This window comes from Melanaphis sacchari, unplaced genomic scaffold, assembly GCF_002803265.2.
Source record: "Melanaphis sacchari strain LSU unplaced genomic scaffold, SCAv2.0 Contig13_pilon_pilon, whole genome shotgun sequence".
NCBI classification, from domain to species: Eukaryota; Metazoa; Arthropoda; class Insecta; order Hemiptera; family Aphididae; genus Melanaphis; species Melanaphis sacchari.
Window position 1 is genome coordinate 2,987,674 of NW_020270588.1, and position 24,953 is coordinate 3,012,626.

General features: G+C 24.5%; 2 protein-coding genes across 2 annotated transcripts; one reads left to right on the plus strand and one right to left on the minus strand.

The window, feature by feature from the left end:
* Window positions 1-2,922: 2,922 nt before the first annotated feature.
* On the minus strand, window positions 2,923-13,888 carry LOC112591556. Its single transcript, XM_025335394.1, has 9 exons — window positions 13,632-13,888; window positions 12,912-12,996; window positions 12,608-12,854; window positions 9,180-9,479; window positions 5,766-5,981; window positions 4,469-5,563; window positions 4,203-4,395; window positions 3,861-4,126; window positions 2,923-3,212 (listed from the first exon to the last, which is right to left on the minus strand). Exons 1-9 carry the CDS (start codon window positions 13,687-13,689, stop codon window positions 3,057-3,059), a joined length of 2,616 nt encoding a protein of 871 aa, XP_025191179.1. The 5' UTR covers window positions 13,690-13,888; the 3' UTR covers window positions 2,923-3,056.
* Window positions 13,889-13,979: 91 nt separating this feature from the next.
* Window positions 13,980-17,858, plus strand: LOC112591557 (T-complex protein 1 subunit beta-like). The gene is made up of 6 exons (XM_025335395.1): window positions 13,980-14,313; window positions 14,449-14,764; window positions 15,583-15,915; window positions 16,001-16,229; window positions 16,949-17,505; window positions 17,575-17,858. The coding sequence occupies exons 1-6, from the start codon at window positions 14,311-14,313 to the stop codon at window positions 17,745-17,747; spliced, it is 1,611 nt and encodes a 536-aa protein (XP_025191180.1). The 5' UTR covers window positions 13,980-14,310; the 3' UTR covers window positions 17,748-17,858.
* The last annotated feature ends 7,095 nt before the right edge of the window (window positions 17,859-24,953 follow it).

The following is a 24,953-nucleotide window of genomic DNA, read 5'->3' on the forward strand; positions in this document are numbered from 1 at the left end:
ATCGATTTTTATCGCATAAGTAGGTATATCAAACTAGATAGTAGATTACTGAATAGTAAAACCCGTGAGACTTTATGAGTAAAATATTAATAATTTCATTCGACTAATAGATATTTATTTTGATCTTTCATCCATAGAAATTATACCATCATACAATAAAATACCTATCTTATATTTATGGTAAAAACGTTGTTATATCTATTATTTAAAAAAAAAAAGAGTAGAAAAAGCGATTGCAGTATTTTCAAAATAGTTGCATTTGCTTTTTTTACTTATATAATAGTAGAAAAGTTTTTTGAAATTCGAAAGCCCCATTTGTTACAGATCGATCGTCTTTTTCATATACCTATCTATATTATATCTACCTATTGTTTACCTACTTGATTTTACGTTCGGCATATGCTCTTAAAGCTTTCGGAATGAGAAACCTTTTTTCCAACAGCCATGGAAATTATAAGTGTACTTAAAAGTTAAAAGTAATATACCTACACAATTAGTGGTTAGAAATAAACAAATATTTTTAATTAAATTCTGAAATAGTTTTTGAGTCGGAAATCAATGATCTGTAATTATATTTTGTTGTATTATAATATTATACCTATACAATATATGCGACGGCCCACCGAAATTTTTTATTTTTTTGTGTTAGCCTTCATGAAAATAGAAAAAAAATGGCAATTCTGTATGCAATATTATGTCTGTGTTAAACATTTTTTAATGTGTATGATACTATAGGTATGTAATTGGATTAGTGCTAAATGCTAATGCAACTTGAAACTAAACATGTGCGCGGGGCATCTAATTTACCAGAAAAATTATAAGTATAAAATATAAAATTATAAAAAAATAATAAACACTATTTCCGACAATGCTGTCATGTTTAATGTTTCTAATTTCAGATAACGCTTTGCGTATTTTTGTAAATGGTAATAATAATAAAAAAAATCATTGTTTTAATAATACAGTGTAATTACGATAAGTGAAAACACTTACAATTATGTAGAGGCTTTTATATTTTAATTCTTATTTTTTGGCAAATTAGTATACTAAAAAAAAAAATATATATTTTATGTTGTTAACCAAATGGTATTTTAATATTTTACTATTTCTATTTAATTCCTATTAATTTTTTATAGTATTGAAAACATTTAAAAAAAATTATGTAATTCATATAAATTAGAAATAGATTAACATAATAATACCTAAATATTACATAATAGAATATTGTTTTATAGGTACTAAGTAGATAACTGTTAAGGTAAATTATTAAATATTAATAATTGATTTTAACTAAATATATTATATTTTTTAATTGTTCTTTAAGAAAATAATGGGTAAAGATTATCTACATTTATTTGATTGGCACATATTTTCATGATTTAAAATTTTTATTTAGTATCTTTAATTATATAATTTTAAATTGAATTAACATTTATATTATATCATTGATCTGTTGGTTAATTTTGATATCCCCCAGGTATTTTTAAAATGTAATTTGTACAAAAGTTCAAAAAAAAAACAAAATCTATTACTTACAGATTTGTATAATTTATGTGAAAAAATAAAAATGTATGATTAAAGTAGTATCTACAAAAAAATAGCTGTTATGTAATGAAAAAGTAATTTAATACTGATAATTTTCTTGAAAACATAAAATCAATTTTATTTTATTTATGTCATAGTATCACATTATTTTATTCTTTTTTTTTATAATTTAACAATGGTTTCAAAGAAGTGATATGTAAATTTTTAATAAAAAAATTATGATGATTTTCTAACCAAGAGAAAAGGTACTTAGAAAATAATGCAGGCTCTTAAGCTATTAAATTAATTAAAATATTTTATACCTGATGTAACAGTAGGCATGGGCATAATAAGCTACAATTTATTGTGTAAAAGTCTATTCAATTTCTTTGAATTAATTATTATAAAATGTCATTATTTAATTAATAATAAAATATTGTACAAAATACTATTTAAAAAACCTAATTTAGCTGTAAAATATTTAGAGTAGAAACTTTTAATAATAAATGTTGTCAACTATGAACCCATATTTTTTATGTAAACTTATATTAATTGACAATTACCTATATCGTTTTTAATAAAAAGTAAATTTTGTTATACATAGTTTTGTTGAGCAGCATCACAAAAATATATGTTTTTATAGCGTTAAGAGATAGTAAATTTTTTCTAATTAATAATTATTAAATAAACGATTAAATTATGTATATTTTTTGAAAAACTTTTTCATATTTAATGGATATTTTACCATTTTTAATGCACGATATTATGTGGAATGTTGTGATACTTTTTAGTGCATAAAATCACTTTATTGTTGTCTGCATAACCTGGCGATCCTCGATACTTTAATGAAGTGTCAATTAATATAATTTTCTAATGAAATACAATTATTGTGAAAGAATTCTACCATAGTACCCCACAAAATATCTGTTATTTAAATTTTTATCTAAAATTGTATTTTTAAATATATATAATATATAATAGACATTTTACCTCACCTAAAGTACTTACTAGTTAAGCTGAATTTTGTTTAGACGAGTTTCATATTACAATTGTAAGTGTTATATGTAGACAGTAGTAATTGGCTATTGATAAAATAATATTACTAACATCAAAATATATATGTGGAATTGTTCCTTATGTTTATTAATAATTTATCAGTAATATCTGATATCCAGAAAACAATAGGTGATGTTACATACTTCTTTTAAAATTCATATTTAAATCAAGTATATTACATGTATGAGAGTAAATTTTATTAATTATACTAATTTCTTAGCTTTACTAGTAAAAATAGCGATCATTAGTTGTAACCAAAAATGAACCAATGGTAAATTTTTTTTAAATTTCAAATAATACCAAACAATAATTATACATGATAAATAACTATATGTATAAAACTTTTATAGTTGTGAATTGCAAATAAAAAAATTTCTTAAGCCAAATAATGCAGTGTTAATCTTAAAACTATATATAAGTATTAAATATAAATAAATTTAAATCTAAGATTATATATTATTAAATGTAAAAATGAATTATATTATTTGTTTTGGTTCCAAAAATAACGATTTCATTATATCATTCAATCTCTCCAATGCCACCTGAGCGTGTAGTTTGGTAATTTCATCTTTGTCGCAGTGATATCGGAACTTAAGCATATGATAAATATCTCTTATATGGCCTTTCAAAATCTGTAAATATTGAATTAGATTAATACTTATTAAACATGTAAGTTAATACTTGAAAATTAAAGTTAGGTCTAAGTATCAAAATTGAATAGAAAAGCAAAATATTTATATTTAAAAGGAGACAAAAGAAGAAACATAATATTTAAACCAGAGATTCCTAAACTGTATTTTTTCTAAAAGTTACATGGGTACCAGGTGGTCACACATTAGTACGGAAAATAAATGTTTTTTTTTATCCACTCAGAAGCAAATATAATATTATTTTATATTTTGTATTAATTACTAAAAAAATTATTATTAAACATTAATAACAGTAATCCCAAATCATACACAATTTATAAATTTATAATTGTCGACATACACTTTGCACAGCATTAAGAACAATTACAAACATATTTTGTCACTAATTTTTGTAGTTTTGTAATGTCTTACTATTTTATCATTTTGAATTTTTAAACATATTTATTTTCAGTCATTAGTGGTACGCAAACACGATAAATCTAAACCTAATATAAACATGAGTGATAAACAAAAAATAATTAAACTCTGGTTTAAATGTTATGTAAATCATTAACAATATAATAATAATATAAATTTTATTAATATATTTACTTTCCTAACAATAACAGCAATGATTTATTGTGAACTTACTTCGAGTAGTTCTGAATCTCCTCCTTGAATAATCATTTGTAATAATAAAACAGCTGCTCTACGAGGTTCAGTTTCTGGATCATATCGCAGTACATAATCCACACAGTTAATAATTTCTACAACAATTGATCCGAGATTGTAACGCAAGAGTCGACATACTTCAGCCAAATTCGAAAGACTTGACGCTCTCACTAAATGGTCATTGTCTCTGACTCCAGCCATAAAAGCGTTCAGTAATCGGTTTTTATACACAGGAATGGTCTCATCTAGAGTGTTAAACCGTTAAAATTTTAACTTTTAATTGTTATGCACAATTATTTACACCTAAATGTTTTTACATACTTAATAATTTTATAGTTTTCATTAAGGCTTCGCCAATTTTTAATCTAGTTTCTGGTGAATGGTGGTAATTTAATGGCATACTGTACTCTTCACAAAGTATAGGAAGAATGTCATTTGGAAAATACGAACACAAAGAAGACAAAGCAAATATGGCACTTAAATACAAATATGAATCAATATTTTTCAAATTTTCCTAAATAGAATATTACATTTTAGATTAAATAAACTTGATACTAATATTACAATTTTACAAATAAATATTATACCTGAATCGTGATTAATATTGCCGTTTTCTTTGCAGGAATCATTTTATCTCCAGATTCAATCATTCCTTTTAATTCAATTAATGCATGAGCTCTGTAGGGTAATACTTCGTCCCTAGCATCAAATAACACATCATCAATTGTACGTAGAAAACCCAATTGCTTACTTTTACAATTATTGTGAACTTGTTTAATTTTCTCTAGAATTTCTAGAATTAGATCTTTAAAAATGGCATTCTGTACATTCCTAGAAATTGTTGTAAGGTAATCCGTGATACGGCCAAATTTACAGTTTGTATTGGCATTTTCTATTACACATCCAAGTAACATCAATGCAATTGAAAGAACTTGGTCATCAATTACATTGTTTTCACTTACAGCTTTTAATATTGACTTAATGAATTCTAAAACTATTTCTGGATCAGAAGATATTAATTTTTGTACATCATCTTTTTCAATTAAATGATGAATAGCTTTAACAATGAATAGTTTTTCCATAACAGAATATTCCATTGATGATACGTCTGTATACATATCAATTAAAATCAAAAACATATTTTTCATCAATTCTGAGTTTGCACGCTTGTCAATTAAATTTAAAATCAAATCAACTTGACTTTCTAAATATAACTTGTGTTTTTTTTCAACACATTTTATTTGTATATTTCCACCATCGTCATCATATTTTACAGAAATTTGGTAGTGAGAAAATATTACCAGTTTTAAATGATCTTTACTTTTAGAAGAATAATTTAATATTAAGAAAACTAAATCTTCTAGTTTAGATTTCAAATAGTATACACCATTAGCAGTAGCTGTATACAGATTATATATAATAGGAGCAACACGTGTCATTAACATTGGATTTAAAGACCAAAATTCATCCTTGAATAAATAAAAAAGAGAATGGAAATCTTCAATACATCTTGACACATTTTTAATTTTACTTATTTTCATTAACTCCTCTTCAACTGGGTATATATAAAAGGCTAGAAAATCATAGTAATTTGTTTCCGACATTAAATGAATGCAAAAAATAGCAACGCTATGAACTTGACGTTGATTGAAACTTGTATTGGATCTTAATAACTCCCATATCTAAAATATTTTAATATAATGTATAAGAATAAGATATTAAAGAAATAAAGCAATTAATTATAATTAAAAGTTAAATAAAAATTCTGTTTTTTAAAAAATAGGTAATTTTAAATTGTATTAAATAAAAAACATTTAAATATCTCTGTGATACTTAATACTTCACAAAAGTATGATATATGATTTATTTTCAACTATTATTTACCTGAGGTACAATATAATCGCAATACTTGGTTTTTGATTTTAAGTACTGACTATGGATTAAATCTGACCATTGTAGCAAACCATGATGATTAAAGTCGTGTGAAGTTTCAGAAATTAAATCACATGCCACTCTCAAAAACGTTTGAATTCCATGAGACTCTATCAATAAATCTGAACATAATTTTGAAAGACCAGCCTTTATATGTTTTTGGCAATACTGAAAATAATAATTATTTTTACTTGCAACACTCATTTAAATAATGTAAGACATAATACAAAGTCCTCTAAGAATTACATTAAAAAACTAAGGTCAAATATTACAAATGTTTTCTCTTCTATTTTTCGTCAATAATGATAAATTAATTAATTCTATTGTGGATTCCTAATAAATAATAATTATTTGTCATATACTTCTCCTCTTTTTAGATTATCAATATACAAGTTTACTTCTTTAACTTAGAAATGTCAAATAATTGTGATTAAAATATAATTTCATACAATATTTCAGAACAATGGCGGATCTAGAGGGGGAAGGTTCCCTCACAAATTAAATAAAAGTTATTATTGGGTTAAGCTTTTTTCATTTGATGACCTTTTTTTTTCTCATCTCTATGCCCCCCCCCCCCCCCCCATGGAAAATTTCTGGATCCGCTTCTATTTCAGAAGTTGATAGCTTTTAAATGTTTAAATCATTAAATGAGCAATTGGACTTAGGGCTAGATAGCATATAACCTTTCTTTTTGAAATCTTGTTAAGCCATTAAATCGTTAATTGAATTTTTCTATTTCTCGTGGTATTTTTTCAGTTATAGAAAAAACAATGTACTATTATTTTTAAAACAAGAAATATAAGAATTTTTGTAATTAAAGACCAATATCTAAATTGTACCAAAATTATTTGAAGCAATTAACACTAAAACTTTAACAAGATTATCTTCAAATGTTATCAAACATTCTCAGCTCCAGAGTGAGCTCAATAATAACATACCTCTTAAAATATCAGTCTAATCTTCTACAAAATTTTGAAAATGTCCTGTAGGTCTATACTCATTTTCAAAAAGTCAAAATTAACAATTCACTTCTTTTACATACATTTATTTTTTGGGGGGATTTACGGAACATTTTGTAATTAGATTGGATCATATTAACTTAATTGAACATAAATTATAAAATAATCTTTTCAAAGATCAAATGGATTTTAAGCATTTTAAGATGTACCTCAAATTGTTAATAATAACGTAAAAATACTTTTTTTTCTAATTCATAAATTGTATGTTCAAATTAACTCAATTTCTAATTTAATGAACTCACAGAATAATTTTGATTATTTTTTCAGCTGGAGAAAAGCAATTTACTATGTTTAAATACAAATAAATGTTAAATTATTTATTATCCTTAACGCGAAAATCCTTTTACTTTTTACTATTCACTGAATAATATCTCTTAAAAAGAATGTCATATTCATATGTGTTGTCTTCATCTTACTAACATATAATATAGACAATTTTTGTACAATAGAATTCATTTTATGCTGTTAACTTAAATATTAGAGTAAATTTACCTATTATCAAACTTAAAGGTAAAAAAAAATTATTTGTTATCTTTTGTTGGACTTTTACGATATTTTGATTTTAAAGTTTAAAACGTGCTTAAAAATTTAAATATTATTAAAGACATCACATAGATTTTAATTGATATTATCATTTTAAACATTATAAATAGCCAAGTAAAGTATTAAAACTTTAAAATGAAAACATCAATAAAAATTAAAAGAATATGTGATACCTCTAGATACAATTCTTACTTTTAAGTTTAATAATAGGTTAATTGACTCTAACATTAAAATAAGAACATAAAAGGGTTTTTGCTGAAAACAAAATTGATATAATGTATGTAAGTAAGACAAAGACAGCACATGCAAATAAAACATGCTCTTAAGTAGTTTTTTCAGTAAATAACCTTAGTGTTTATTTAATTTCTTATCATTTTTCAAAAATAAATTATGTAACCATCATTAGTAAATCTTACAAAAAAGTTAAATTTTATAAGTAGAAACACTAAAAATTTAAAAATCTATTATAAAAACACTATATTGTTCCCTTGTATAATATGTTCATAACTTGGATCAGTAATTTGATCCACTAACATAAATTATCTTGATAATATTCAGTTTAAATGTTTTAAATTGTTGTATATAATTTATTAAATTATAATATTATAATATATTCTGAGCTTTAAGCTCAAATTAACCTTTAAATTCCATCATATTATTCTCAAAATTGTAATGTATTTATAATTGCATATTTTAAGCCTAAAATTAGTATTGATTCCTTTTAATTAGAGAAATAAAATTTGCTTGTATAGTCTCCACCATTTTAATATTTTTGATAAATCTTGTGAAACTTCTGACTTAAGTCAAGCATATTAATAAAAAATTATTATAAGATAGAAAGGCCATTTTAAACTAGCATCATTTTAAATATAATATTATAAGTAACTTAATAATTATTTAAACATGAGTATTATTATTATTACTCTATGTGTTATTTAATATACCTTGTGTTATTATATTTTAAGTTAGCATGTACACATATAGGCATTTTTACAAGTTTTTCTAATTATGCACATGCACAACCTGGAAAATTTGACAAAATACGTGTAAATCTGATCAATAATATGTTTTTTTTTTTATATTAATAATAATAATTATTTTTTATTTTTTCCTTGTAATCAAAATATTACAATAATAATCTTTTATTTCAATATTTGGCTTTCAAATTCTTTATTTTTATCTGGTATCACATTTTTATATTAAAATTATGCAAAACTTGCAAAAAAGGTATAGTCCTACATATTTCTATCCATATTACATTCTTTTTTTGCAAATTAATAGTCTCGTTGAATTATAAATAAATAAAAATGGGCTTCAAAGTTGAATGCAGGGGCATAGTATACTCACTTCATAACAAATAAAACTTAAGAAAAATACAATACATATAAAAAGTATTTTTAGAGATTAAGATTTGGAAAAAAGTTAATTTAATAATAAATAAGAATATTTTATATAATATTATGTACTATTAAAAAGTAGTGATGCAAAATGATAATATTTTGATAGCAAATAATTTTAATGATTTAATGATTTATTATTATATCAACTACTTAGTAAATACTATTTTTATTGGTTTAAGTATAATATAACATTTTTCTTTTTTTATGTGTTTAGAATTTAGATAGTAAAATTGTATTAAAATCCCTACCCTAATTATTTCTATCCATAATTTTCATTTTTACTATAAATGCTTTCTTATTATAGTTCAAAAATCATTTCATATAAAAATGTCTAACATTAAGTTAAATAATAAAATTTTGATCTTTAATATACTTTTTTTATTCTTTTAATAATAAGTACCTACCTTATAACCAAGAACAAAAATTATTTCTCGAATAAATATAAGATCTCTTTTTATTAAAATGAGATCTTTGAGAATGTTTTTAAATTTATTCTGTTCATTTATCAATTGCTCATATTTTAATTCATCTATAGAACTTCCAGCTGCAATTTCTGTACCAGGTTTTGCAATAGGTAGCAAAGATAATTGACATAATCCTGCAAGTAAAACATTTGTATGTTTCACTAATATGAGTCTTTTTAATGTAGGCTCTTCTATCAGATCAAATAATGAATTCACATAAAACTTTAGTTCTTTATATGCCTGAAACAAACAATGAATAAATGGTTTTGAAAATTTTAAACTAATAATTTATGTTAGTTATAAGTTTAATCATGAGTACCTAATAAAATGAAAAATAAAATCTTTTTAATTTATGCTAAATAAATTTTTCTAAGTAAAAGTAAACACAAACATGTCACTTATATCAAACAAGAAATAAGTTGTATTATTTTGTCCAATTAAGTTATACATAATATTATTGAATATTTAAAAGTATATTACACTTACAAGTGTTGTATCCTTACAAATGTAACAAATATACATTTTCAATTTAGTGTTATTAGCTAAAATATTAAAATTATACTTAATAGCTAAGTTAAAAACTATAATATAAGTATGTAAAATAGGTTTCTAAAAATGCTAATAATTTGTTTAAAAATTAAAATATGTTAAAAAATACACACAAAAGAACAGATATTTCATAAACCTTATACTTGGAACATCTTTCCCTATATGATGAAGTAGTCCATCAAGTAGAGTTACAGTAATGTCTATTCTTTGAAAGATGTTTTTTTTTAATTTTCATATAGTAGTTATTGTGTTATGTATAAGCTGAGTACTGTTTTAGTGTATACCTTTATTTGGGGGCCATAAAAGTTATTACTTATAAATAAAGACCGGATTTTGCATGAAATGCATATTGCTATTTTCAATATCATATACATGCAGTCTATAAATGTCCACAAATCATTGATTGATTTTGTATCAAAATTTTAAACTGCATATTCTGCATATTTTTGCATATTTCAACAAAAAAACCGTACAAATATGCACCTAATGATCCAAAAAGGTGTTGAGCAAAAAAAAAAAAACAAATTATAAGTATGTTTATATAATATAAAATATTTTACGTCTTAAATAATAACCTTTGGTAACTTATTGTTTATCCAATTAACATACTACATTAAACTGCAGATACTTTTTTCCTATTTATATCACCAATGTATCTACTGTTTAATTTTAATAAAATATTTTTTACATGTATTACCTAATGATTAAAAATTAAATTATAATTTAACTAATTACATTTTATTATTGTATGTTTGCTATATTATATATCTCATACTTTTTATTAATGAAAATTTAAATAAAAATAATAAATAATTATCACTGCAAAATTAAAATCAAATTAAAAATTTAGTAAAAATTAAAATCTTATTTTGCATGTGATGCATTTTTTTCTTGCATATTTTGACTTTTTTTAGTGCATGTTTACACACATATTTTAAAATTTTAAATGCATATAAATCCAGTCTTTATTTATAACTAATTTAAGATAAGTAAAAAGTTATTACTAATAACTTCTTTGTGTAGTGCATATTTAAAGTTGAGTTTTTGTTTTCTAATATCTATTGTAAGAAATAAAATATTATACTTAATTTAATAATTAGCTCAAGTAGCCAAGTCTTAAATAGAATATGGTAATATTAATATGAGCATAACATGCATGTAAAAACTTATATTTAATTTTTGCCATACTCATACTATTTTGTCCATTATTAAAACTTATAGGAAATAATGATACCTTAAACTTTATTAGTTGACTAATAATTACACACATAAAATAAATAAATTAACAATACTATGGATATGTTTGAATAACTGTAAATTAATAATAATACAAATATTAATATAATGCAAATAGTATATATCACATATTTCTATAGCTTTAGTATATATATTGTATACGCATAATGCGTTGGTACTTTATAGGATACTATCTGTTTTTACCGATGTGACTGATACATTGTTCCGTCTATTAGTATAAAGCTTATATAATTTTCACACCATTAAATTTGGTAATAGATCAGTTAATTTCAATATTTAATATAAAAACCAAAAATTAGAACTGCTTAATTTTAGTATGTTATGCATTAATAAAATAAAGACAACACATCAGGTGGGTATGAAGTCATATTAAATTAGGTAGGTATGATAATCATTACATTTCATGGTTAACCTTTAAAACAACAATATAATCATTTAGATTGACATTAATTTTTATATTAGGTACTTGGTAACCCTTAACTTCTTGAAAAAATTTGAACAGTTTTACTAAAAATTAACGTTTTTCATTTGATTAGTTTAAGTGTAATACATATTTCAGATAATGATACATATTTCCAGAGTTGAATTATTAAAATTAACAGAACTGAAATGGGCTATACACAGCTATTTTACATTTGATTTATTATTATATCAAAACCAATAAATCTACATTTTTCAAATATTCTGGTTTAAATACTTATTATTGAATAAATCAATAATCAATAACTACATTTGTTAAACAATCAAAATTTTGTTAAGGAATCTTGTATTATTTATAAAAAAGTGTTTGTAAAATAAAACTATGTGTTTATTTTGTAGGTAACATTGAAAAATGTAACAGCTATTATCATCACTCATATTTTGCTTAAATGAATAAAAATTAAAACAAATGTCATCCTAACTTCTTTTTTTTCAAATACTTAAGTATTTTTTTTTTTATCACTTAAATACTTATTATTATTAAAATATTAAAATTTAAGACTTGTAATATTTAAATAAATACAAGTTTTTTTTATATTAATATAAAATTTTGTATGGTATTAAAATAGACATACATAAATTATGCTAATAATTGTGTACTGAAAATATTATAAAATGAATAACACTGTGAAAAAGAGTACATGATGTACATGAAGTTCGATTTAAAAAAGTGACATATGACGGTTACTATAGAAGCTAAATTTAAATGATCATAATCATCTTTTATTATATATCTATTTTAATTTTAATACATAGGATCCTTAAATTATTTACTTTTTTTTTTTTTTTTGTGTAATCATAAAACAATATAAAAATATAACTGATGATATACTGGTGGCAGGAAATAAGTATCTGAAAATATTATTGACATAGGGACAAAAGAAGTATAATATTTTTAATTATCTTAATCATGGTTTTAAAACTGAAGCAAATATCCATAATGATTTTTAATAAAACGAAAGAGGGTTTATTACTAATTCTATTGATAATTTACATAGTATTAATTATGGACTATTCAATTTTTAACTGTAATTCAAATACATATCAATAGACAATAAATTATAAGAAATAATTATCATTACTGTATCAGATGAAACATTTTCGGAGATTCGGACGTGTTTTTCGTTTCTCTCAAATGATTTCCATAATTTCGGTATAAAACATGGAATAAATCCATAAGTGACAACATAATTTAAGCACTTTGATACTGCAGCACAATGAACGGCACTTAAAATGATATCAGTAGAATCATCAGATTGCTTTAATAGACATTCTTTTAAGCAAGACAATTGTTCAATTGTCTTCTTTACTTTAAGAAATCTGAAAATACTAATGCCACATCATTAGATAAAAATCAATTACAATAATAATAAATACATTAGGTACCTGAGACTTTGATTTTTGTATTCATGGCCAGATAGATTAATACCCAAAATCTTTTCAGAAGTTATGTCATAAAATGTATCATCATCTAAAATGTTTACAGAGTATAAATAAAATAATAGAATAAGATTCATGTTTGTTTATTTATTTTATTCATTTGATAATACATGATGGCATTTCATAAATTACATTCTTTATTGCAACTATGTATATTTACATACTACATATTTAAATTAAATTAATAATTATATAAATTATAATATGATAAACTAATATGACTTAAGAGGGAATACTTGTAAAACTATGTTTTTATCTTATATATACAATTGAAATAAAGTAACATTTTATAAACAATTAAAATCTATGTTTATTTAAAAATGTATACTGTTATATACATTTTTAATATAATTATAAATCATTTTTATATTTTAACTAAAAATAATTATAATTATTTGTTTATTGTTACATCCACAATTTCAAGTTAGAAATTTTTAATAAACTGACTCATAATCATATTACATTTGTTTCGAACAACACTATGAACCCATTTAAAAAATGTTCCTGCAATGAAGTAGATTCAAAAATATTGATTTATTTTGAAGTACTTAAGTATAATTAATTGAATCAACAACTTCAGTCAATACTGCATTTCACTTTGGTTTTGTAATATTATTTTAAAATAAGCCATAAATCAGTTAAGAATATTTAACAGTAGAAGCTCACCAGAACAATCTGTTATGGCAATTTTGGACATCGAATCGATAATGTTTTTGATTTCCATAATAAATAATCGTTTAGTCTTTTAGATTAGATAAGTATCCACAAAAAATAAAAGCTTGCTTTAAGATAGTACTCCAACTAATTCGGAAAAAACGTAACTATTAGTATCGTTCTCTAATATTTTCGTTTACGGTAAGTCACAACTCACAAGTTCTAACACTAAATTCAGTATTGATTAATGCAACGACAGTAAGCCTATTGATTATTACCAAATAAAATGATAACACACGAATCGTATGTTTTATGATAACACATGAATTGTATGTTTTATCAATATAAATGATAAGCTCGTATATAATACCATGACAACCACATGGGTACACTGATTTGCCGAATTTGAAATTTACGATTTCTACTGTTTTTTTTTGTTTTTCTTTTTGTTCGTTGATTTAAACGAGTGTATTTTGTTGTGTTCACTGGACTAAACTGTAAACACTAAACAGTGGACGATTGTGTTGTTGATGAATGATGTTGTTGTCCATACTCCATACTGTTTCTACTCTATAGCTTCGTTGTTCAATAGATTATTCAATTTTGTTGAGATTTTCAGTTTTCACCTACAAATTTACATTTATTTTGTTTTCGTTTTTGATAAACATAACGTTACAAATTAATCTCAGAAATGGTAAGCCAAATGAAACAGTAATGTTTAAGAATTAACTGCCCGAATACGGCAAAAGATAAAAAAATTATCTCAGTGTTTATGATGTTTGCAAATGAATAGGGATATTCTTATTATGACTTCACTATTTACATATAGGTTTCATTGAATCCCGTACGTATTTTGAAACATCAAGCTGAAGAAGATCGAGGGGAAAATGCACGTTTATCTAGTTTCATCGGTGCTATTGCCATTGGTGATTTAGTCAAAAGCACACTAGGTCCAAAAGGTATGGATAAGATACTCATTTCTGTTGGTCGTGGCGGTATGAATTCCAAAATTGAAGTTACTAATGATGGTGCAACAATTTTAAAAAATATTGAAGTGGATAACCCAGCTGCTAAAATATTAGTTGATATGTCTATGGTTCAAGATGGTGAAGTTGGTGATGGCACTACGTCTGTCACTGTTTTAGGTAAATTTGTATTCAGTTATATCAAGTATTGTGCAACTAAAATTAATAAAAATTATTGAGTTGTAAAAATACCTTTAGAAAGTGTATTTTAACTTTTATCCTTATAACTGGCTAGTTAGTACTCGTATTTAATAAATACATAATCATTTATAACTCAAATATCTATTATTTTATGTATTAACATAATAATTATGTTTGTTAATTATTAATACAATTTAAGTTACTTATGTTGGTAAATGACAAAATATATCCTTTCAACACAAATAATAATTAAATTAATTTGTTATATTTTGATTGCATACAATTTACCACTTATGGAACACAATTATCACATCATATCACTTGTATAAGTGATATACACTAAAACCTTCAATGTCTTATACTCTAAATTAATGACTATCTAAAATTGCATAACAAAAAAATATTCGTTATAGGCTACTGAATGTAAATTAATAAATTGGAAAAAATTTTGTAATTATCTAACAGAATTATTTTATTAAATTTAAATTAAATTATAAAATTACATAAAAATTTAAATTAAAAATATTATTTCTATTACTATATAATAAAATTTAAACAATATGCTTAGTTTTTTAGGATAAAGAGTACATTTTTGAGTTGTCTTAATAAAAAGGTTGGTAAACACTGGTCTATATTATACAACCCTACTTAGTACAATAATTAATTACCTATTCAATTCAATTTTATAATATAACTTTATTATTAATTTTTATTTATTGGTATATAGAATTAATATAACAATGATGAGTTTGTGTAGAAATGTAAAAAAAATATATATTTTTTTTATTATTATATAGCTGCAGAATTATTACGTGAAGCTGAAAAATTAGTTGATCAAAAAATTCATCCACAGATTATTATTGCTGGATGGAGAAAGGCAACACAGATAGCACATGAAGCTTTATTGGCAGCTTCATTAAATCATAGCGAAAATGAAACTGAATTTCGGGAAGATTTATTAAATATTGCTCGCACAACATTAAGTTCTAAGATCTTATCTCAACATAAAGAACATTTTGCCAAACTATCAGTAGATGCCATCTTGCGTCTAAAAGGATCAGGAAACTTGTCAGCTATACAAATTATAAAGCTAAAGGGTGGTTGTTTGGAAGATTCATTCTTAGATGAAGGTAAACCCTGTTTTAAATAAACTCTAAAAAAATACATGTGTTAATAAATAAATTAATAATTGCATATTATTTGTTTTTAAAATAGGTTTTCTTCTTGACAAAAAGATTGGCCAATATCAACCAAAACATTTAGAAAATGCTCGTATATTAATAGCAAATACACCTATGGATACTGATAAAATAAAAGTTTTTGGGTCTCGTATCAAAGTAGATTCCATGGCAAAGGTTGCAGAACTTGAATTAGCAGAAAAAGAAAAAATGAAAGACAAAGTTAGCAAAATACTTGCGTACGAATGTAATGTGTTCATAAATAGGTAATATGATAATCTTCAAAGTAATTTATATTCAAGACCTATTTGAATTAATTTATTGTTATAGTAAAATCTCTTCTTTTTTCGCCCATTTTTCTCAATTCTGTGGGGTTGGCATCCTTGTCCTGCATTCTTTTATCTCGCCATAAAGGACAAGAGAACTCTTCCTTCACCTTTTATTTATTTACATTAGCTATTTTCATGTTATTCCGTCTATCATTGTTAAAATACTAATTAAATAATCAGAAATAAAAAGAATAAAAACAAAAATTTTTGAATTCTGATGTTTTTAATATTATGCATTACTAGTTGGTACTTAATTTTTTTATTAGATAAATAACTTATTATTCTCTACCATTGTATAAGTTTATTTAAGTGGCCTGGTATGATGTGGTAGTTAAAATCAGTTACTAACGTGTTATTTGCTGGCTTCGTTAGCTTTCGGATCAGTGACCCCCCCCCCCCCAATTTCTTAGCGACAAATCTATCAGACACAATCAAACACATGTTCTATAACCCTAAAAACCTTACGAAAAATTTCAAAATACCTACCATATCTTCTCTTTGCTAATAGGCTTAGTTTCCAAACTTAAGATAATAATAAAAAAAAAAAAGAAAATAAAGTTAATTGAATGTATTATTATCTAATAACTTTACATGGTTAATATAGTTTTATAAAATGTTATGGCTAAAATTATTTTTATAATATTTTATCTTTACAGGCAATTGATCTACAATTATCCAGAACAACTTTTTGCTGATGCCGGTATTATGGCTATTGAACATGCTGATTTTGATGGCATTGAGCGTCTAGCATTAGTTACTGGTGGTGAAATTCTGTCAACTTTTGATTCTCCTGTGAAAGCTAAGTTGGGTACTTGTGAACTTATTGAAGAAATAATGATTGGTGAAAGCACATTGTTACGTTTTTCTGGTGTGGCTCTTGGTGAAGCTTGTACTATTGTTATTCGTGGAGCTACTGAACAGATAATTGATGAAGCTGATCGTTCTTTACATGATGCTTTATGTGTTTTATCATCTACTGTACGAGAGCCAACTATTGTCTACGGCGGAGGTTGTAGTGAAATGTTGATGGCAAATGCTGTAAGTGCTGAAGCAGCCAAAACTCCAGGCAAAGAAGCTGTAGCTATGGAAGCATTTTCTAGAGCATTACAATCTCTTCCCATCACTATAGCTGATAATGCTGGCTTAGATTCAGCACAGTTAATAAATGAATTAAGAGCTGCTCATGCTCTCGGAAAAAATAATATGGGACTTGGTCAGTAAACATTTAGTAGATTTTATAAGATATAAGATACACTGTTTATGATCTTTATTTTTTATTTAGATATGGAAAATAATTGTTTGGGAAGCATGCAAGAGATTGGAATCACTGAATCTTTTGTTGTTAAAAGGCAAGTACTTGTATCTGCTGTAGAAGCTGCTGAAATGATTCTTCGTGTAGATTGCATCATCAAAGCTGCTCCAAGACAGCGAGTTGAAGATCGTGGTCATTGTTGAATATAATAACATATTGTTCAAAAGTTAATTTTAAACCAACACATTCTGATATCATTATAAGACTGCTTTAAAAGTTTTTTTTTTTCATAATTTCATTTATTTTCAATTTCATATACAAATATTAATACTATTTTTGAAGTATTAAAAATTAATATTTATAAAAAATGCATCATATATTTGTGTGTATATATATTTTTACTCAAAATATATTTTTTAAGATAAAACATATCAATATTAAACAAGTTATAATTTTATTTCATAATTAATATTTGTTGATTGATAATATCAAAGTTTTGACATAAACTTATAGTAAATGTATTATACATTAAATTGTTTGACCAGCTTATAGCTGATATTTTTTATAGGTAATTATATAATTATACTAGAACCTAATACAGTAAAACTTAATTGTTTTTAGATTGATCAGTCATAAGCATATTATAATATTAACTATTTGAAAGACATCAACTATTGAGATGTTTTGTATTTCTGTTATTCCTATATTTAAAAATTATTTTTAAAAGACTGTTAATATAATCATTATGATATACAGATTGCAATTGTGCTGCCAACTATTGGATATCAGATTCATAAAAAAATGTTTATAATACCCGAATTTTTTAATAAAATCTTTTTTGAAGTAAAATAACAATTTTTTTATAAAAATAATCCACTTATTGAAGCTATTAATACTAAAAAAATACTAAGGTTAAAACCTTTTTTTCATGAGTTATCTAATAGAAAAAGTTTACTTAATACTTAATAGTGGGTTACTATAAAATCAAAATGTAGCTTAATATTATTGGTTATAAATACTAGTATTTATAAGTGACAAGTAACTATTATTAATAAATTAACATGAAAAATAAAATTAATTAATGAGCGGTACGAGTTTAAATAATCACTCTGTAAAATAAGTAATAAATAGTGAATTATCAAGTTCCCATTGGTCTACCTGCCAAGGACATTAATAATCAAATTTGTAAGTAAATATAAACAGAGTATTATGACAATTGACAGATCTATCAATCATATATTAGTGTGTTATTTAACTATACATATATTGACCGTTCTATTGACTTATAACACATTTACCAAATGATATTTAGTTTCTGTAAATATACTGATAAAAAATAATTTTATAAAAATGCATTACTCTTAAGGCATGACAACTAGCTACATAAATGTGTGCCCATCGCAAGACATAGTCAGGAAAATAGACTGTTGATTATCCATAAGAACTTTTTAATACTTTTTAATTGTTATAATTAATAGAATAAAATTAAATACTAAATTAATTAATAAAGTTTAGTTTGGAAAAACATATTATTGGTCATTGGTGAGGGGTTATTTATAGTGACTTCTTTTTACACGTAGACTACAAGTTATAATATCATATTTCATAATTGTTGTAAAATTAGTAATAAATATTGAACAACTAATATTTCCTAAATGATATATTGCAGTAATTTACCTTATTTATATTAAGTGTTTTATGGTAAGAATGATTTGTGAATAGTCGTTTATTCCAGTATTATAATTACTTATTTTATTATTGAATATTTACTATAACTATAGTAAAATTATTAATAGGTATGTATTTTTTACACTTAATATAAGTATTTTTCAACCATAGAAGCATTTATAATTTATTTTAATATTTACGTAAAAAGCTTAAGTAGGTACCTATAGTTTTTCTTACTAATTTTTTAAATCTACTTTAGTAATTTTAAATTATGAATAAAATTGAGAAATAAATGTATTGATTTTACGAAAATATACCTATGTTTTTTATGTGATTTAAATAGTAGATAGAGAAAATCTGCAAAGTTAAAGTTTAATGTTTAGGTTCAGTCCAAACGGTGATGAAAGTATAATCCTTCCAGAGTTCAAATAATATTACAATTTCTATATTTATTATTTTAGAATTCCTGCATCCATATGAAGTGTCTCTGTGAAAAATCAGAAGGTATATTTAAATGTGTTTTTTTACAGAAATTAGTAATAACATTTCAATTTAATAAATTTCAAAAAATTACAAAAACATTTTTTTATGCAATTTAGTTTAAAAATTTTCAATATTATTCTTTTGATTGCATTTTTTTTTTTTTTTTTATTAAAATTGAATAAAAATTTACCAAATAGTTTAGATATTAGGTATAGCATATTATTTGAAAACATAGTATAATTTACTCAATATTACCAAAGTTAGAATAATGCTAAACCTAAATTTTAAATGATATTACTGTTATTAAAATCTAAAATAAATATATATTTAACATTTACAGTTTTTGGATATTATTATTATTTTTTTAACTTGTTTATTTTATTTTAAATAAAAAAGTACTAGGTAGATAGGTACAACCGATTTGAACACCTATGGCCTATGCGATGTAATAGCTATATTTTTAGATGGCAATAAATTATAATTATAATTATATAATTACAAGAGTTATACTATTAATAGTGTGTATACTAACTTAACTTAGTTAAAAAATATTTTTTAATATTAGTATAGATTATCTTATAATGTACCAAGAAAAAAAGGTAATAATTTCAAGAATAAAATGTAGATACCTATATGACTTAAGCATCTACTTGAAAAAATGTGCATTAAGAATATACTTGCAAAATTTAAAGTAGACTTTATTGGTGAATTTTGAGAAAATTAGTTACTTTCTAATATTGATAATTGTTGATAAATATTAAACCTATTAGGTAATTAAAACATTTAATTTATGTAAAATATTTTAAACAAATTTTCTGCTGAATAGCTCTCTACATTAAATGCGTTACGAGCAATAATCGTCATCAAGATGTTGATGCGTATACTATAATTTATCTCTCGCTCTTGGAAATTAAAATCAGTTTTGAGACTAATCTAAAGAAAAATTTATGTTTTTCAATCTTAAATGAAAACTTCAATTATCTACTAAAGTCATGTATCATATCTATTAATAAAGATATTTTTTCCATGCATATACCTTAATTTAATTGATACAAAAGTACCTACAAACATAATAAATTTAAGAACTAGAATTATTATAATCATACATGAATTGTATTAATAGTACTTTAATTATTCTTTAGATACGAACAAATTCAGAACCATATAAAATCTAATAAATTTGGTATACTTAATAATCAACTATAAGTATTAAATAGTATTTAGAACCTTACTGTTGTGATTGTTGCATTATATTTGATTTTCAGATTGTGATTGCGTAACACGATGGTAAGTGTTAACAATCAACAATACAAACTTACGTTTACAACACGTATGGTTTTGAAATTTGGTACATAAACAATCCTATGTACACGTTAATGCCAATTTTAAAAATTTTATATTTTAAAAAGGATGCCCACAAGGATATGTTGGCACATAAAAAAACGAATATAAATGTATTTGCATAACAGAGTTACAATTGGATATGGCCTATAAAATATATCTATGATTTTACTAGGTAGTGTAAAAAGTGACATAAAGTCGGGGTCCATTGACCGTTACTCATCCAGTGCGATTTTTCTTCCCCCCACCCAAAAGAGGTCATTACAGCGTTGGTATGAGAGTTGACAATATCCCGACTTTACCACTGGTGGGGGTGACGATTATGTAGAACGGGCACTGCGGTACCTATACTTTGTATTGTGACCATTGAGCACCAAGTCAATTTTATAAAAATTAATAAGACTTTTCATGTGGCCATGTCATTGAAATATTGTGTTTTTAATAATACTTACTGCAAATATATCAAATGATCGAGGCACTATTATATACTAATGTTCATTTTTGATTTTTACAACACCCAATACATCTATTAGATCATCTTGAACCACAAAATACTTGTCATCACTTATTTATCTTTAGATTACTATTAATGTTCATTTGAAATTATTGCTTACACAATTTAATGTGTTATAGTATTTCAAATATTACTTTTGAGGTTATAATTTTTCATATATTAATGTTAATTTTTGTTTCATAGAATACTAATCAATAATTAATAATCATCTTGTCCTACACCAAAATATCATTTGTTATCAATACATATTTTATCTAGATTAGTCTATTTACTGTTCACGTTTTTAATAGCTGTTAATTTAATGTGTTATAGACAACACTGCATATAATTTCTCCGTTATAATTGCTAATTTTTGTTTGCATTAATACCTCAATACCTAACAGAACGCCTGAAACCGCACTCAAAATATCATCGCTGTAAGTGACTGATGACCTAGGGATTATTTAATAGCATTCTGTTTTTAAGTCATATAAATATTTATCAATCTGGTGTCGTAATGGTTTATATATTTGCTAATGAAATTTTGTTAATAACATATTCAACAAATATTGACGTTCCAAACCAACACTAAACAGATTTACCAAATACCTCTTTCTTAGCTAATACACTATGTTGTATTGTGGTTTTTATGTTCTTATAATTATAAAATTGGATATGGTGCTCTACGTAGTATGAACAGTAGCGCCCAGGTACTGCAGTGCTCTCTCATAATCACCGTCACCACCACCAGCGGTATAGTCGCATATTGTTCACTTCACCTTGCCAGCGCTTTTTAGGTTGGGGAAGAAAATTGAACCGACGATAACGGTCGACGGATCCTGACCCATGACAATTTCTTTTACACAGAACCTGCACACATACCACCATCCGTGCTCTCTGTTGAATTATTTTTCCAGGTTGTCAACAATGAAGTTTTCTCTTAGAATACCATAATTTTTATTCAACGAAGGTTGTGCACCGTCAAATCAGACAAGAAATCGTGCGAACTTATCCGCGGTTCATACTCTTTATTAACGCTGCCCATCAGCAGCACCCGTTGTAGCTGCGTGTCAGTTATATATCATTACATATGAACGATAGATACTTGTCATACACAAATGTTGGAATTTGTTTTTAATAACGCACTGTCCGCTCATTGGACCATCAGAAACCTCCCGTATGTTCCTGTTTCTTACTCTGAATGTTTTTCTGTTCAATTTTGTATTTTAAACAGTTTTTGATGTCATTATATAATTTATTTTGCACAGCAATCCACAAAATATACTTCTACAAACTGAAAAGTGAATACTACCGCTAATCATACAACCATTTGAAACAAACCCATCTCGTCGAATGTTTTACATTGAAGGTCCTAACGAGTTTGTGTTTTTCGTTTTCAATGTTGTTAAACCATGTTATCAAATTAGACGAAGCCTGTTTTATAATATTTAAATGGTCTCATGTTATTCATCATATTGAAAGGAAGAAGAAATATATGACTGCTTATATATTTTTCATTTTGCTTTATAACATTACAATGTTGATTACATTGTGTTTTCGTTGTATACCAGACCGTTTTATCGTGTATTTATATTGGTCTAGTATTATATCAAATCGTCATTTTTATTATTTAGTTATACTTTAGTTCTTCTTATTCCGGTGTACATTGAGTTAAAAGCAGGTAATTGTAAATGTTTTTAATTAACATAATTACCCTAACTATAGTAAGTTTTTACTGTTGATACTATGTGAATACTATTATACTAATTTCATCGAATTTTGAATGCCTTTACCTCAACTCAGATAAATTCAGTCACTGTAGCACCGTGTATATTATCCTTATTTAGTTTAAACGGTTGCTTTTGTTGTTGTTCATGTGTTAGTAACAAATTATTAATTTTTGTTTAGCTAGTGAACCAAGAAGAGCACGATATTGCTAACGTTTACGTTCAATGTTCAATCATGTTTCTTGATTCTCCAGAAAGCGCTTTATTAAGAACTGTTCAGATAGCATTGTAAGGAGGCATTTACTGCTATCGAAATTGAAAGTAGGTAAGTTCTTCTATGTGTTCATGCATGTGTCGTATATGATAATTTAATTTTTATGAATTTAAAGGTTGTAGAAATCTATTTCATTCATATACTCATGAAGTGTATAAAATTTGAATGGTGTAAAAATTGATTGACGTATTTTAGTTAATGCTATGAATTTCAAGTTTAATGTAGGAGGTATTTTCTTATGTTTAGGTCAAAGAAATGGATTCTATTGGAGGTGAATTTTATATGCTGTACTTCTATGAGCTGCATGTTAAATGCGTCTGATTTCACGTGTGTGCCTGTTCACGATTGATTAAATCTCATGCGTAACATTTATGGAATGTGCCAGTATTATACATTGGGATTTGATTCATTCTTCAGTCAACAATAATTTGTACAAACTAAAACACGAGATTTTGTTAAATTATTGTATTATTCTGATAATCACTTAGTTTTATTATAAATTATTTTTATTTTAGGATGGTTGCGGTATTATAGGAACTGTGTATTGTGGAAAGTAGCTATAGTTGAAGTTTTTAAACAGAAGATAACGTTTTAAATGAACAACTGATTATTATTTTATAAACAATTAAGTTTTAAATATTAAGCAACTGTTGTACAAATATTGTTACTATAAATGACGTGTTAAAGAATTTACGTTAGATCACTTTTAAAACGTTAAATATTCAATGTTTTAACTTGTAACCTACACCAGATTTGTTTACTTACTCACTCTAGAATAGTCTACTAAAAGTTATGTTTTATTTTTAAATTTTTAAATCATACAAATATTTATCATTCTAATGTACTATTATTAGATAGTATATAACTAATGTTAATTTTGTTTTGTTAATAACACACTCAATACTCAATGAATCATCTTGAAACCTACACCAAAATACTTGTCATCACTTATTTTATCTAGATTAGTCTATTTAATGTTCATTTTGAAATATGTGTTTTTAAATACTTAATGTTATAGCATTTCAAATATTCGAATATAATTGTCTCATATACTACTGTTAATTTTTGTTTTGTAATAACACACTCAATACTCAATGAATCATCTTGAAACCTACACCAAAATATTTGTCATCACTTATTTTATCTAGATTAGTCTATTTATGTTCATTTTGAAATATTGTTTTATAATACTTAATGTTATAGCATTTAAATATTCGATATAATTAGTCATATACTAATGTTAATTTGTTTTTAAGTCATATAAATATTTATCAATCTAAATGTAATTGATATATAGGATTTACAATGAAAATCTTGTTTTTCGAATAACACATTCAATGTTCATTGATCGTGTTCAAACCTACACTAAAAGATTTACCATCACTTTTCTTGATAATCTATTTAATGTTTTTGTTTATAGTCT